Genomic DNA, 17503 nt, shown 5'->3' with positions numbered 1-17503 from the left:
TCTGAGGCCAGACTTGAAGACAGGTTCTCCTGACTCCTGGCCTGGCTTGGCTCTCTACCCACTGAGCAATTTAGCTGCCCCTATGATCATTATTAAAGACCTCTGTAACTACCACTCTGAATCAATTATCTACCACTCCCTAATCACCATGAGGAAATATCCCATTTCTAAGATCCTAAATTAAAGGTTTCCCTTCTCTGTCAACCTCCTTTATCATCACCACTCTTGCTTCTCCATCAATGACCTTATCCACAGTGGAAGAAATCCTATAAAGCCTAGACTCCATTGGGCACCAGTTTAATGATGGCCTCATTATTTTGTATTTCCACATCCCCTTAATTTTCTGCTAAGCAAATCTTTAACCACATATCACTCTCATTATATGGTTTCTATACTTCTATACTACCTCCCAGATCATGGAGAATTACTTGAGAAGGATGTAAAAATCACAAAGACTTACTTAACATACTAAAAATTCACACTACCCAGTTTTGGTTAGGCCATTATAACTATTTTAAAATCTTATTATGCATTCTTATTGGTTTCTCAGGAAAATCCTTCATACTTCTTTTCCAAAATGTTTTCTTCCCTCAAACCCTCAATTCTGTTTCTGGCCTCCACTATTTCATTTCACAAAAAAAGCAGACAACTAGCATCAGTTCCTCAATTTACCATAATCTCTACCTGAACACATATTTCTCTGTATCTTTTCCGCTGGAATTTCAGAAGAGGAAGAAGTATAATTCCTTATCACCACTCTCCAGCATCTTCAGTCTCTTCTCTCCTACTGGCTCCTTCCTCTCTGCTAAACAATTGTCTTGGGGAAAAAACAACATGCACAGGGCTTAGAAAAATCCCACAATTACTTTTCACCTAATCCCACTGCTTTCAGTGATTGCCCTATTTCTTACCTTCCTTTTCTATCAAACTTTTGAAATGAGGGGCTACCAGGTAGTTCCATTTTTGATCCCCAGGGTTGCAAGTAAAAATTGTATATTTATGGAACCTCAGAAATAGGATCCTATTAATATATAATAATAATACAATATACAACAAAAAGTTACATTGCGCTTTAAAGTTTATAATTATTTTGTGTGTGTACAATAATTATAAGAAAGGAAAAGACAGGATTGGGGCTGTGAATTCTTTGATAGCAGAAATTCATGGGTGAGTAAACAGCTGCCTAAAGCAAAAAAAAGTAAGTGACTTGCTCTGGGTCACATAGCCAGTACGAGGCAGAGGCAGGATTCGAAGTCGTCCTGGCTCTCACTATGCTACTCATTCTTACTGCGCCACAGTTCCACTTACTGATGCACATATACACATGTATGTGCCTGTATCTATACACACATACAGTGTTTTAAAACAATGACGTTTTAAGCTTTAATCTTAAATACACACACAAAAATGTAAGAAGTGAACACTCCTTTCCAACAATCACTGGTTGAGCTATCAATTGGTACCAGGTGAGCAATGAATACTTAAAAGAATCTGTGATTTCATCACGGTGGGTACTCCGTACTCCATCCTCAGATACAGATTACAATCTCTCTGCAATTTAGTAGATGATCCATGAGAGTTGCTATGGTTGAAAAATCACCCTGCAGCCAATCTGGTGATGAGCCTCTCCGAATTTAGCTAGGCTGGTCCTCGGACAACAGACACAGTCTGTTTCCGGGCCCGTACTCGAAGCCTTTCCAGCTTGGTAGGACCTGCCAGAGCTTGTGCTCCGCTGGCATAGCCTTCGAGAACCCAGGGTCACCTCCACGCCACGATGAGGCATCAGAGTAGGACTTTAGTGGAGGATTTTAATTGTAATTGCCAGCCTGACGCAGAATGAAAGCTCAGCCAGTGAAAGGGAACCAAAGAAAAGAGAATGACAAAAAAGACAAGACGGTGACCCCCAGTAGGAATGTATGCTGTTCCACCAAAATTTTACCGTATCTTCAGATTGCTGAAGTGTCCGTCCTACCACTATATGCCTGGGATTGAGAGTTATTCACGATGGCTTCTGGCTAAGGCACAGGCACCTTTAAATTCTACCACAGTAACATGTGGTACTCTCTACTCATTCCCAATGTAAATGTGTCCTAAGAGGTCAGACTAGCTTGTTGCCATATCCAACAGCCTTTTCTCCACTAAAATTTTCCTTAATCTATGAATGGCATTTGATATTAAGGTTCGTTCCCCCTCCTAGAAATTCTCTTCTCACGTCATCCATGCCAAAATGAAACTACACTATTCTAGTATTTCTGTTTCCTTCACTAGTGGTTCTTCCCTTTCTTTAACTGAGTATTCCTCAAAATCCTTGGTCCTGTGCAGGTATCCACACTTCCCACCACACCAGACTCCCAAAAACAAATACATACTTTATCAAAGAACTTATGATTTCAATATTCATGATCATGATGAATTTCCCCAAAACTATGTCTCCAGTCTTGTCTCTCTCAACAAAACTCCAGTTCTATTAAATAAAGAAATAAAGACTAGATGGCCTTGAAAGTCTCTGATTCAGTCTTAAAACACAGTGATTTCTCCCATTTATAAATATCTGTGGAACATTTCCATTTAAGTGTCATACTGTCCCTTCAGATTTGATATCACTTTCTTAAAACAAAGTCAACTTTCCTGTCTATCAATGCACTATAATTCTTGAATTCCTTTGATATAAAACTAGATCTCAACTATGACTCCCTTTCCATCTCCAACATCCATTCTCCCAATTTCCAGGCGCCACCTTCCCTAGGTTCTTATGCCTTTCACACTTGATTATTTCAACTTTCCCCTTGCTGGTCTCCCTGCTCTTATACTCTCCCTATTTTAAATCATCCTATAGTGCTGCTGGAATAATCTTCTTAAAAACGTTATTTATATCAAGTCAGTTCCCAGCTCAACAATCTAAAAAGGCTACCTACTGCTCTCTACCTTAAGAACAATAAGCTCCACTAACTGATTTAAGGCTGCCCTTCTTAACAAGCACAGCCCCACATTAGAAAGTCACTCTTTCCCCATTATTTCTCATCCTTTTCTAACATAAATGCATCAATCTGATCTGCTCATACTGTACCAAAGCCTTGTTTGACTCCTCCCATCCTTGTCAGTCTCTCCTTACCATGGTTTCAGGTACTCTCTTTCATAGCTAGCTGACTTATTGTTTTATTTTATATTAGACAAGAATATATCTTCAAGTTTGATGCACAGCATGGCCCACAGCATCTAGTATCCAGGTGTTAAGTACAGAGTAGGTGGCACTAAATGTTTAATTTTACTTGAGTATAGGAAAAAGAGGTTATAGAATATCAAAAGATGATAGGTCCCAGAACCATGTTGACCTTCGAAAACGAGAAAGAAAAAAAGTTTTTCTAAAGAGGATATAAACAGCACTGGTTATGAATAACTTCTTAGCAAAATAAGTCAAGGAAAATCTGAAGCCTACAAGGCTAGAGGTAAAGTAACCCAGGCTCTAGTCCCTCCTGTAGTTAATTTCTTAAAGTTTTAATCTTTTTTTATCTATCAGAGGTAATAACCACCTGTGATATTCAAAAAGAGTTTGGCTCATGGCTCCTTGAAGTTGTAGGATATGGAAAAGAGAACTTAAGGTCAGGGTATACTTACCCTGATTCAAAAGGAAGAGAATAACTATTAGGGTATATCCTCTTCCCTTCCCAAGAAGAAGGAAAAAAATTTCTCAATGGAAAAGAAAAGCAGACATAGCAATGTAGTCTCTTTGTCAACCACTAACCTTTAAGCTGAAGGTAACTACAGTGCCATTTGCCAATCCTGCATAGAGGATTCGCCACCGGTTATGAAGGCAGAGTACTCGGTCTTCCAGCTGTAACTTCTCCAAACACACTCTAGTCTGAAAAAGTGGGGAGAAAGGGTCAAATCAACAGCAACTCCTGGTAACAGAAAGTGAAAGAAATTCTTCTCTGATAAAGAACTATAAAATTGGACACACCTTTTTCTACCCTACCTCCCTACAATTTCCCTCTTTCTTTGAATAAAAGATCCAAAGTTCAGCTTTTCTCAATCTACCCTATCTATCCTTAAAGGTGAATAATTTATATGCCTAAATGCAGATCTGACTAGGTGCAAATTCCAAAATTAAAAGCCTTGTAGAATGACCAGTATGTGTCTTTTTCTGTCAGGTTTAATGTATCCAAATGCTTTCAGAATTTAAGGAATCAAGTTTGTGGTGTGCTTTACTAAGAGATACCAGCAAGACAATCTGCATAGTCTTTAGAGGGATTTGTCTAAATTTGTAAAACCATAAATGCAGTTCTAAAAGGAGTAGATTTATGCTCATATTTTTATACTTATCTGGAAAAACTCAAAATTTGGAGTCTGGAGTTTTACATGTATTAAGAAAAACAATACAGTTATATCACATAGGTGTTATATTGTTAAGCAACTGAATATTAAGAAATGAATAATCATAGGAAATTTAAAAGGCCTGTGTTTGAGTGATAAGAATAGAAAGATCTAGGAAAAAAAAGGTTTTGATTACAAGTATGCTGGGTCAGTCTACAGTAATATTATCAAATATCTAAATATCAAATAACTACAATGATAAACTCAAAACAAGATGTCAGGTATGCTTTGTTTTAGAAGCAATGTAATGATGGGGAAAGCAATCTTTGAACAGGAAAACAAATTTGTAAAAGAAATTTTTTTGGGCACTTTTATGGTCAAGATATACCTGAAGATATAGCATACAGAAAATAATCTCATTCAGGGAAAAGAACTGATTTACTTTCAAAAATTTTTAATCAAGACATATTTTTGGAACATGGCCATTGGGAGTATTTGTTTTGCTTAATTATAAGTGTGTGACACTTTTTGTTTTTCCCCCCAATGGGAGAGGAGGGGTGAGAAGGAAAGAAAATAAATTTTTGCCAATAAAAAAAACTAAAATTTAATTTAAAAAAGGAAGAAAGTCATGATCAGAAGACCTCCATTAAAAGAATCTTTAGGGCAGCTGGGTAGCTCAGTGGAGTGAGAGTCAGGCCTAGAGACAGGAGGTCCTAGGTTCAAACCCGGCCTCAGCCACTTCCCAGCTGTGTGACCCTGGGCAAGTTACTTGACCCCCATTGCCCACCCTTACCACTCTTCCACCTATGAGACAATACACCGAAGTACAAGGGTTAAAAAAAAAAAGAATCTTTAATTACTTGGAATTAGTTAGGGAAACGGGAGACAAATAATTTCTTAAAATAAACTTATATAAAGGACTTAGTTTTTTAAAAAAGCATAGGGAATATCCTGTGCTAAGTACATATTCAGTTTAAAAGTCTGTACTTTCCTATTATGCTTTGAACCACTTTGAACAACTAGAACTGATGCACACAATGATAACTCCCAAAAAGTCTAATACTGTGTAAATGCAGTATATCAAAGATTATGAATTCTAATGCTTGAAAACATTTTAATACATTTTAGGAAACCCTGCAGTCACATGAATTCAAACAAAAACAGACTTTTCTAATTATTAAGAATAAACAATAAATCAGTAATCAAATTAGCAATTTAGAAACTTTAATATTTTATTCTCTGAACAAGTCTAGTAATTCAAAATTTTATTTTGTATTTTGATAAACATGTGAAAAATAATACAAATCAAAAGAAATGTAATATAGAGCATAGGGCTTAGAAGTCAGGAAAGCCTGGTATTTTGAATTCTACCTCAGGTATTTAGGAGCTGTGAGATCTTGGGCAAATTTTTAACTACTTTGTGTCTTAGTTTCCTCATCTGTAAAACCTGAGATTTCAACTATATGACTTCTACGGTCCCTTCCAGCTCTAAATTCTATGATCCTAACATTTGGAACTTTTTTAAGTAGGAAAAAAAAAAGGTAAGTTATGAACTGAATCAGTCTCAAACTTTGTGAATACTGAGATCTCACAAATTTTAGTATTTTTAACACTTTAGGAGAATAATACTGTTTAATTTCTAAAAACTGATTATACTTTAGGATTTCTCTCAATAGTAGTCTTGAAATATGAAGACTTAAGAAAGAAAATATTTATTTGTAAGATCTTAAGTAAGCCATTACCCTTTAAAGTCTTTATTTTCTCCACTTGTTTAGAGATGACTCTTACTAGTGCTCCCAACACTTTACACAATTATAAAGATCACAGGATCAGAGATTTAGAGTTGTAATTAGAAATCCTTGTGATAAATTCATTTATTTTACAAATGAGGAAACGGAGGCCCAGGGAAGTAGAGTGATTTGACAAAGGTTTCTACACAGAGAACTGGCAGAGGAGGTATTTACACCTGGATTCTGTGAATCTAAATCCAATACTCTCCACTACACTGCTAATATATTCTAAAATTATATCACTGTATCTGTATACATTTCCCTCAACAAGAGAATTTCCTCCAGTTTTCCTGCCATTATCTAAGGGGCTGGTGGATTTTGAGAAATCATTTTGAATGATATGGTTATAATATAATTTACTTTCTAATAAGGGAAGGGATGGCAAGGCCCTAAAGGAGAGAGTGGGGAAAAGAAAAAAGTTCCTTTTCAACCTCTGGTAGTGAAGTTGCTACCATGTGAAGCAGCTTGACAAAGCCTGCAGAGGGCCATCAAACCCCACCCTGAATGACAAGGTCTCAGGTGGGATCCTAGAACCGCAGAGCGGAATTCTAGGGAGGATGGTTATCCCCACCACTCAAGATTCCTCCGCATGACTCCTCTCTATTATTAACACTCCTTAGTATTATTATTATGATCAATATCTCTATCCAGCCCCAGGGAAATACAGAAGAACACTATAGGCTATTATTAGAGCCTTTATAAGCCCCCTACGAAATTCTAGGAAAAGCCTCACCTTTATACGTAACAATACAGAAATTTCCCTAAAATCATCTCATAACAAACCAGCAAAGAGTGAGTTAATCCTCAACAAAACTGTACCTGGATTTTCCATTCCCAAACACAGAAGCTTAGGTAATGTGAAACCAGAAACAATAAGCCTCCTTCCCCTGCAACCACCCCCGATCCCTGATTCAGTATGTTACAATGGATGATAAATGGAGAAGTAGCCTTCCGTGTAAAGGCCATCCCTGAACTGTTATCCCTACCCCAATAGCCTGGGAAACATATCAAAACATACCTTTGAAATATATTGAAAGTTACTGGAGAATGAAGAGTTATTAGTAACAAAGTTAATGTATGACTCAATCCATTATCTCCAAGAAAAGATCTATGTTGAAAATGAATTTTATGTGTGATCTCAAAGCATATAAAAATGAACACAGTCCAAAGGCTGACCAGAGCAGTCTCCATGAAGCCTGCCTGGCTGAAGTTCAGATTGACTGCCCTTATTGGTCTTAACACGCTGACACTGTCCCACCACCAAGATTACCTGGACCTGTGGGAGTTCTACTATGGCAAAAGCCAATAGGCAAATATATAATTGAAGACCCCCTTAAAAGAATGTTCCTCTCCTCTCCTCAAATGTATCCCTTTACAAAACCAGAAGTATGCCCAGGAGGTATCTACAAACGGTATTTATCCCTTGCCTAAAAAATAACCAACCCCACTCCCTATATTTCTACTATTATAAATTAATTCTTTTAGGTCGTAGAAGGTTTTGCCATACTTAGGAGCAATTAAGAAGACAAATATCAATTATGGCTTAGTGCAGTATTCCTTTACCCCCAATTAACAAAATAGGGACACTTGGGATAGACTGTTGGGAGATAAGGACGAGAGAAAAATAGAGACATTGACAGAGGAGATAAGAGGATTCCCAAAGAACTATTTTATCTCCTTAATAAATATGCCTGGTAATGACCCTGAAACATCTCCCATCCAAATGCCTAAGACGGTATCTCTTGGGTTATAATATCACAGTAAGTCTCTAGAATAACTGGAAGGCCATTCTTCCATAATCAAAGAGGCAAAGGCCCTGTTAACCTTCAATAGCTCCTCCTTCTAAACAGTAAGCAAACCAAAAGGCATGATTCAATTCTCTAGTGACACACCTACCTTGATATTATAGCAATGGATGGTATGATCACTGGAACCAGTGTAGAGTGCTGAATTCTTTCCATTGGTCTGAGTAATCACAAGGCAGTTCACTTTGGAAGTATGGCCCTCAAAAACACCCACACATTTCCTAGTCTAAAACAAAACCCAAGACAGCAATAAGATATATATGAAATATCAATACTTATTTCCAGAACACCTTCATGTCAGTATACATGTCCACAAAAATAAGCTCACATATGGAGCAAGTTACCCACGTATAACACAGAAACATGTACATACATTAGCAGAGTGAAATGTGGCTCTCTAGAAATATTCAAGTGGTATTAACAATTCATGTCATTACTGCTGGCCTAGGAACACAAACACACCAGATACTTTGTACAGGTCCTACTCATCTAGAGAGGAACCTGGCTCTTCCCCATAATCCTTTTTGTTCATGCATTAAAGAACAGTGCTTCTTTAGCCAAAATAAATGGATGTACTTAATTAATTCATCTCAGGTAATTACAGGTTAAAACTCAATGCAAAACTTTAAAAAGTCAATCCATGAGTATGTCATGGTGTCATGGTGGATGCCTAGAGATCTCATGCTTTTCCCAAAGCATATTTAATTCCTACAGGAAAGTAACTCCACTAAAGCCTCCACTCCTTATTTTTTTGCTTCCATCTAGCAATCCCTCTACTACATTGCTATTGTCTGCTTTGTAGATTCTAAATGGACAAAAACAGTTACTGCCATGGTGCTTTCTTCACAGTGGTATTTGATTAATGCTCTTTTCCAAGTGAATATTGTCTATTTCTGTCTAAACAGTTAGAAAAGATGCTGAGTCAGGTTGGGAGGGGAAAGGAATAGAAAAAATGGGATATTAATAATTTGTTACTCTTAAAAGACATTACTGAGAAAAGTTTTGTTTATAACAGAAATGGTCACTTATAAATGGAAAAGCTGTACCCTAAATCAACTTTCCTTGTTTTGAAGAACAATTGCAATCCATAAAAAAAATTTAATTCGTGAGATTTTAGTGAGATTTTTAGCATTTCCTTCTGAAGTATTAACTTATAAAAAATATGTACACTCATAATTTTTTTCAGTATGAAAAGACAAAATTACCTCATTCCAAATTTTATCTGACTTAAAAATACTAACTATAGTGGGCAGCTGGGTGGCTCAGTGGTTTGAGAGCCAGGCCTAGAGATGGGAGGTCCTGGGTTCAAATCTGGCCTCCGACACTTCCTAGCTATGTGACTCTGGGCAAGTCACTTAACCCCCATTGCCTACCCTTACCACTCTTCTGCCTTAGAACCAATACCCAGTATTGATTCTAAGATGGAAGGTAAGGGTTTAAAAAAAATACTTACTATATACTAAAAATATGCCATACTCTCATTCAGGAATTTATGAGTTATATTTAAGGCCATAGATGGTTTATAATCTAATTAGTTTGGAAAATATTACGAGGAATCAAGTAAAAAGCATTATTTTCTCTTCTTAAAAACTTTAAGGTGAAATCTAATTGAAAGTATTGAAGCCATGAAGTCACAGATTAAAATGTAATTGAAAATGTCTAACAAAAAAAAATATAACATAGATAATATTAATTTGTGATTTTCCAAATCTATATGCTCCCTGTATAGATATTTCTATTTCAGTTTGACACTAATTCCTTAAATCAGTGATAGGCAAACTTTAAAAAGAGGAGGCCAAAGGAAAGGAAATCCTCACCTGTCAGTCTGTTTCTAAGGCAACTGTTTTGAAGTTTCATTGTATTGTATTCATCAGATTAAGAATAATGTCATGTGCTGGATAGAACATTTCAGGGGGCTGCATCTGGCCTGGGGCTGTAGTTTAACCATCACTGCCTTAAAGCATCAATAAGACACAGTCCCTATAATGAATTTTCTTCTTATGGGAAACTGCTAAAGAAATAATAGACTGGAAATCTAGTACCTAAAGGAGTGAGGTCGTAGTGAATAGTGATGAATTAGGAGTCAAGAAAACCTGGATTCAAATTCTGTCTCTGACACACCTTATAGACTATGTGGACCTCAGCAAGTAAAATCCTTTCTGCCTTGATTTTTTTCATCTATAAAATGGGGATACATATAACACTTTCCTACAAGGTTGTGGTAAGGATCAAATGAAATTGACTCTTTGTGACCCCATCTGGGATTTTCTTGGAAAAGATACTGGAGTGGTTTGCCATTTTCCTCTCCAGCTTATTTTACAGATGAGGAAACTGAAGCAAAAAGAGTTAAATGATTTGCCCAGGTCACAGAACTAGTAAATGTCTTAGGCCAAATTTGAACTTAGGCATTGATGAAATAAAATATGTAGAGTGCTTAAAAACCTCAAGTGATATAAATGATACCCTGAACAAATCATCTAACTTTTTCTAGACCTCAGCAGTTACCTCAAAATGAATAGGGTTAAACTAGATGACCTGTAAGGTTGCTTCCAGCTCTAACATCTATAATCCCAAAAGAGAAATTCAGTTTTAGACATTCCAAAATGTCAATGGTTAAAATAAAAACTGTCATTTGCATGAGCACTTTAAAGGCAAAGTGCTTACTACAGTATCTTATTTTGGTCTTAAAAGATATTATAGGTTTTATTATTCCCTTTTACTGTTTCTATTTTTCAGATGAGAAACCTGGTTCAAAAAGGTTAATCACAGTTATTAAGAGTCAGAAGAAGAAAAAGTTATGACTGAGTTCATTAAAAAAAAAAAAAAAAAAAAAAAAAGGTTTCCTAGCATTCCACATCTAATTCCATTATCTCAAAATTCATTTCCTATTTCTAGACCCTAGTTCTGGCCAGAAGGATGCACTGCTCTATGCTGGGCAAAAATATTTATTCCAAATTTATTCCTTCTTCATGACTGCTGCCATGTCCAAGGACAGTCTGCACCATACACAAAGCTGACAAAAGAAGCTTCCTCAATGAGCACATCTCTGGCTATGCCACTCTCCTACTCAAAAAATCTCCAGTGACTCACTATTGCTTCTAGAGTGAAATAAGGCTGCTTCAGCTTAGTACCTCTTTACTATCTGGCTCCAGTTTGTCTTTCCAGCTTTAACATCTATTAGTTATGTTGACATTCTCTACAGCCCTACCAAATGGCTTATGGGAAATTCCTTGAATGAAGCACTGTCTCTTGCCCTGGTACAGGTTTCTCCATGCCTGGCCTGAATTTCCTTCTCACCAGCAACTCTTCGAATCCTTAGCTTCTTTCAATGCTCAATTCTGGTGTTATGTCCTGGGGTGAGTAGTCTTTTCTTGCTAGTGAATTCTCCCTCTTCAAATTATTTTGCATTTATTTACATGTATATATTTTGTAGCTCAATGGAATACTCCTTTGTTGCTTTTTAAAAATCCCTAAATTCTTGCATGTAGTAGGAGCTTAATAAACTGAAAAAAAAATCAGTTCATAATATAGTCTTGAGGAAGAACTAAGGGAAAAAACAAATTAACAGCTAATGACACATTAGAAGACTAGCAGGTCAAAAAAATTCTCTCCACAATATATATCATAGCAGCCTTACAGGCAATATTTTACTTCTCTTCATTGCACAGGCTAAGATCTATGGTTGGTGGAATATATCTTCTGTTGGATATGGCTGACACGTTGATTTTTTCTTTCTTTTAAGAGTTTTAATACATGGAATAGCTTGCTGAATTAGAAAATGTGAAGGATGTTTTTGGAATAAATATGTCACGAAAACCAAAATCACAAAAAAATCATTTAAAAAGCACAAAAGTAGCAATATGTGTCGTTTGTGTCTAATTAGCAAATTGCTTGGTGGATGGTATCATATTTGAATAACTAAAGATCATAAGCAGATTGGAGAAGCAATTAGTAATTTTCTTAAATTAATTTCATTAATAATCTTCATGAAAACTTAAAAAATATAAGTCCACAAAAAACTTAATTGTCCAACACACTGTGCCCCAGTACACACTTATCTTTATTTCTGGATGCAGTTTGCCTCTCTTTATAGCAATCTCCATAAAGAAAATTGGACTAAGGGAACTCATCTACCTACCTCTAGCATAGCAAACAAATCTAGAGCTTTCTCACAGTAGGTAGATTTTCTTGTTCTCCTACCTGGCCTTCAGTAAGACCCTGGGTACAAGTTCATTTTTCTGACTGTGCCATAGCAATGATTACTATTTAGATAAGAGGATCCCAGAATTTAGAGCTGGAAGGGGCCTTAGAGATCGCTGAATCTAACTCCTTCATTTTATAGACGTAGAAACTAAAAAGTTAAGTGTCTTTCCCAAAGTCAGTCATCAAATGTCTGAGCAGAGATCTGAACATCAACTTATTTTTCGAGACACCTGAAAGTATTGACTTTCCTAGGTATACATATCTACTTGCTACAAAAGAAAGTAAACTTGTTAAAAGATTTTGATTAAAAACTAAGAATTTATTTCACTGGAAATTGGCAGCAATAAGTAATGAAACTGTAATTCTCCATGGGAGAAACAAAGTTTCTCCTAGCCCTACTAGCCCAAACCTATAAAATAAAACCATGAAATCAATCTACTTACCACCAAGTTATAGGCTCTAACTGTTTTATCAGCTGAACAGGTGTACAATAAGTTCCCAAAAATCTGAATAGCATTCACTGCAGCTTGATGTCCCTCAAAGTTTCCTTCAGTGGGTTCTTCATCATCTCCTGGTTCTGAAGAGATTTCTACAAAACAAGGATATATTTTTTAATATTCTTTTTTAAATATAGTTTTTATGATGTCTTATATTTTTTATATCAGCATCACAGTTTATCCACGATCACCCACTTCCCAGAAGGCTAATGAATAACAAGTATTTTTTAAAGACAAAAAAACGGGGGGGGGGGGGGGATCAATACAATTGATGAATGATGCAGTGAAAAGGTTCAAATATGTGTGTTATGTGTAACACTTGTGGTCCTCCCACTTTCATGGAAGGGTGGCCTGGGGTGACCACTCTTTTCTTTTTAATTCACATTATACCTGATTTTCATACTTCTACTTAACTTTTTGTGTGATTGCTCTTTCCAAATACATTATTTTAGTTACATATTAGTTTTTTGGCTCCACTTGCTTCACTCTGCATCAGTTTACATAGTTCAGTGATAGCAAACCTTTTAGGGATGGAGTATTGGACCTCACGCCCCCAGATCAAATGCTGTGCCCCCTCCCTTGCACCACATGCTGGGTTTGTCCCGCCTGACCCTTACCATACACAGGGGAGTAAGTGTTCCCATTGGGCTGCTGGGTGGAAGAACAGGGGAAGTGAAAAAAATGTTGTCAGGCAGAGTGGTGGTGGTAGTGGTGGCTAAGTACCCACAGAGAACACTCTGTGTGCCATCTTTGGCACCCATGCCATAGGTTCATCATCACTGACATGGATCGTTTCATTCTTCTTGGTATCCATCACACACATCATTTCTTATAGCATGGTAATATTCCATTATATTCCCATACCACAATTTGGTGGCCAATTAATGAGCATCCATTGAGTTTCCAATTCTTAGGAAACACAAAAAGGGTTCCCATAAATATTTTGTAATATATGAGGTCTTTCTTCTTACGATGGCTACACTGAGATATAAACCTAGTAATGGGATCTCTGGTTCAAAGGGTACAAACATTTTATTCACTTTTTATCTACATAATTCCAAACTACTTTACAAAATGATTGTATCATTTCACAGCTCTACCAACAACGTGAGTTATAATTCTATAACCTCTCTGAAATTGACTTTTGCCATTTTTTTGGTCATCTTTGCCAATTAGCTGTGTTTAAGATGAAAATCCAGGGTTGTTCTGATTTCTTATTGTTATGGTTTAGACTATTCTTTCATGTGGTTGTGAATTCTTATTATGTGAAATGTTTGTTCATATCTTTTGACCGACATATGTCACTGAAGAATAGCTATTAGACATATATTTAGCAATTATTTATATTTTTTGGATACCAAAACCTTATTTGAAAAATCTGACCTTTTTGTTTCCTCTCTTATCCTAAATGCATTTATTTTATCTAAGCACAGAAGCTTTCAGTTTCATATAATCAAAGTTTAATCTATTTTTTGTTCTTGCCTCTATTCTCTTTTATTTTTTACCCTTATTTTCTGTCCTAGTAACAACTCTTAAGACAGAAGGGCAAGAACCAGGCAAACAAGGTTAAGTGATTTATTTGTCCAGGGACACACATCTACTCCGTCTCTTCTTTGGTCAAAAATATATCTTCTATCCATAGCCGTGATATATATGATCTGTTTCTCTACTAATTTCTTAAAATCACTAGATCTTTAATATTAAGACCACATATCTATTGGGAATAGATTCTGGAATATGGTATAAAGAAAGGTGCTGGTCTAAAACTAACTTTTACCAGAATGCTTTCCAGGGAGGGACAGTTGGGTAGCTCAGTGGATTGAGAGCCAGGCCTAGAAACGGGAGGTCCTAGGTTCAAATCTGACCTCAGACACTTCCCAGCTGTGTGACCCTGGGCAAGTCACTTGACCCCCATTGCCTACCCTTACCACTCTTCTGCCTTGGAGCCAATACACAGTATTGACTCCAAGAAGGAAGGTAGGGGTTAAAAAAAATAATAATGCTTTCTAGTTTTCCCACCAGTTCTTACTGGAAAATCAATTTTTTCCCAGGTGATTTGTTTTTTCCATTTTTTAAAAAAACTGGGCTATTGAGTTCTATTAGTTCCAATTCTCCTTTGCCTAGGCTGTTTTAATTATCTATTTTTTAACCAAAAGCTAATGCTTTTTTTAAAAAACTATGCCTTCTGTCTTAGCATGAATATTAAGTATTGGTTCCCAGGCAGAATAGTGGTAAAAGAAAATCAAGTGGGATTAAGTAACTTGCTCAGGGACACAAAGCTAAAAAGTGCCTCAGGCCAGATTTGAGGATGCCTTGGTTTTTTAGATCTTTTTTTTTTTTTAATTTTTTTTTTAAACCCTTAACTTCTGTGTATTGACTCATAGGTGGAAGAGTGGTAAGGGTAGGCAATGGGGGGGTCAAGTGACTTGTGACTTGCCCAGGGTCACACAGCTGGGAAGTGTCTGAGGCCGGATTTGAACCTAGGACCTCCTGTCTCTAGGCCTGACTCTCAATCCACTGAGCTACCCAGCTGCCCCCGGATGCTTTGGTTTTTAATATAATGACATTGATTGTTTTCCTAATGTTGAAACATTCTTTCAACCCTAGTATAAATCCAACTTGGTCATAAATGAATGCTCTTTTGGATAACTTGCTGTAGTCTTGTTTGACAGGATTTTGTTTAAAATGAGTCACTATTGGTGGCAGCTGGGTGGATCAGTGGATTGAGAGCCAGGCCTAGAGACAGGAGGTCCTAGGTTCAAATCTGATCTCAGATACTTCCAAGCTGTGTGACCCTGGGCTAGTCACTTGTAGCAATCCAGGTATACATTAATTGTGATATTATTTTAAGAAGTATTCAAAAACTTAACTCTTATACTGCTAATGATTGATCCCTGCAATCTTGAGTCAAATTGAATGTTGACCTAGCCAAATCCCTAGCCCTTCCCTAAGGCCACACCCCAGAAGAGAGTCAGTTATCTCAGTCTCCTTACTTTTCCTTCAATGATCAATTAACATAGGTATCAAACATCAGTAGATGCCTTAGGCCATATCCACCCTGGATCCTGATCTTAGCTCTACTTATTGTTTTAGGTTTTGGTAGTTTGCATTTTATGATGATTACCTCATAATGTTAATGTATCAGCCTCTCCCCTTCCCCCCATACTGTTGTATGTAACCTCAATAAAAGTGACAAGACATCAGTTGGCAAGAGAGCTCTTGACCATCAGAGCTCCTAACCATGAAGCTCTTGACCATCAGAGCTTACTCGCTGTCTGTCTACCTTATGCCAAAACTTTCTGTGTCTGCGTGTCTTTATTCTCGCCTTATATTCTCTTTCCATTAATCCTTAACCAGTAACCCATTTTCACTCAGTCCTTGGTTCCCCTTTCTGAGTGTCCAACCCACTAGGAATCTTCGTGGACGGCTTCATCACTTCACCCCCATTGCCTAAGTTTTTACTACTCTTCTGCCTTGGAACCAATACATAGTATTGATTCTACGGTGAAAGGTAAGGCTTTTTTAAATTAAATTAAAATTAAAAATACAGTGAGTCAATATTCATGAATGACATTAGCCGATAGTTTTTCTTCTGTGATTTATCCTTCATTGAGTTATTAGGACTATTATTTGTTTGATAAAAGAATCATGGTGGGGTGCTTTCTTTCTCTAATCTTTAGACTAATTTTTTGATGTACAGGTACTAACTGATCTTTAGAAGTTCGACAGAATTCTTCTTTGAATCCATCTGGACCAGAAGTGCTTTTCTTTAGTAATTCCTTTTCAGCTAGTTTAAGTTCCTTTTCTGAAATTAGGTAATTTAAGATATCTATCTGGTGTTCTGATAGTCTGGGTATTTTATATTTCTGAAGGTACATCTTTCTTTCTTTTTTTTTTTTTAAAAACCCTTACCTTCTGTCTTAGAATTAATCCTGTGTGTTGGTTCCAAGGCAGAAGAGTGGCAAGGGCTAGCAATGAGGGTTAAGTGACTTGCCCAGGGTCACACAGCTAGACAGTGTCTAGGGCCAGAGTTGACCCCTAGGGCTTCCTGTCTCTAGGCCTGGCTCTCAATCCACTGAGACACCCAGCTGCTCCTACATCTTTATTTGTTGCGGATGTATTTTCAATTATAAAGATGTCTGTCTGGATCTAACAATAGCCACAGTAAATAAACCATCACATACCCAACCAAATCACCACTGACAAATTATAGAATTACTCAAAAATCTACCACTAAATACTTAACAGAGTGTGTGATAATTATTAAAGAGTGTAATAATTAAAATTAAATTATGATAGTTAAAATTAAATTATTAGGCTATTAGTAGCTATAGTAGATTTATTACATCAAAGTAGATAGTAATGAGAGGGAAATGTAGAAAAGAGGTAAGAAGTTGCCGCCTAGCCTACGGCCCTATGTGCTGTTCTGATGGAATGAAGCTCACAACTGACAGGGTATCAATCTCCAGCCAAAAGTCCTCAAGAGTCTCTTCAGCAAGAGCCATAAAAAGTGATGTGATTTACAAAAATGATCTTACCAATATGCCTATTTACCTATATTCTCATATGAGGCTCAAAATGTACCTATGAAATTGGTACACTTTACAGGAAAGGAAACTGAGATTCAAAAAGATTAGCTGACTTTGCCATGATCACAAAGCAATATAAATGTAAAGTAGCAATCAAATCAAAATCTCTCCAGACTTCAAGAGTTAAGAGATCGGTTCCTCCCATTGGTCTCTGCTTTCTCTGAATAGTACTCTTGAAATGCAAATATCCCTAGAAAGAATACAATTGTGAGTCACTAATATCTTAAATACTTCAATGTGAATTAGTTTACCAAAAAAAAAACAACTAGAACACAGAGACATACTTTACCTACTTTAAATTTTACCTA

General features: G+C 36.6%; 1 protein-coding gene across 1 annotated transcript in view; it reads right to left on the bottom strand.

Moving 5' to 3' along the window:
* Positions 1 to 17503, bottom strand: part of ZNF106 (zinc finger protein 106) — an 89085-nt gene that overhangs the window by 10831 nt on the left and 60751 nt on the right. The window contains exons 14-16 of the mRNA XM_044665104.1: positions 12553 to 12698; positions 7998 to 8132; positions 3743 to 3859 (exon numbers count right to left, since the gene is read on the bottom strand). Of these exons, the coding sequence (XP_044521039.1) occupies positions 3743 to 3859; positions 7998 to 8132; positions 12553 to 12698 (398 nt within the window). The remainder of the gene's footprint in view (positions 1 to 3742; positions 3860 to 7997; positions 8133 to 12552; positions 12699 to 17503) is intronic.

Source organism: Gracilinanus agilis, chromosome 2 (assembly GCF_016433145.1).
Source record: "Gracilinanus agilis isolate LMUSP501 chromosome 2, AgileGrace, whole genome shotgun sequence".
Taxonomy (NCBI): Eukaryota; Metazoa; Chordata; class Mammalia; order Didelphimorphia; family Didelphidae; genus Gracilinanus; species Gracilinanus agilis.
The sequence above is the reverse complement of the archived record's forward strand: the minus strand, read 5'-3'. Positions and strand labels throughout refer to the sequence as shown.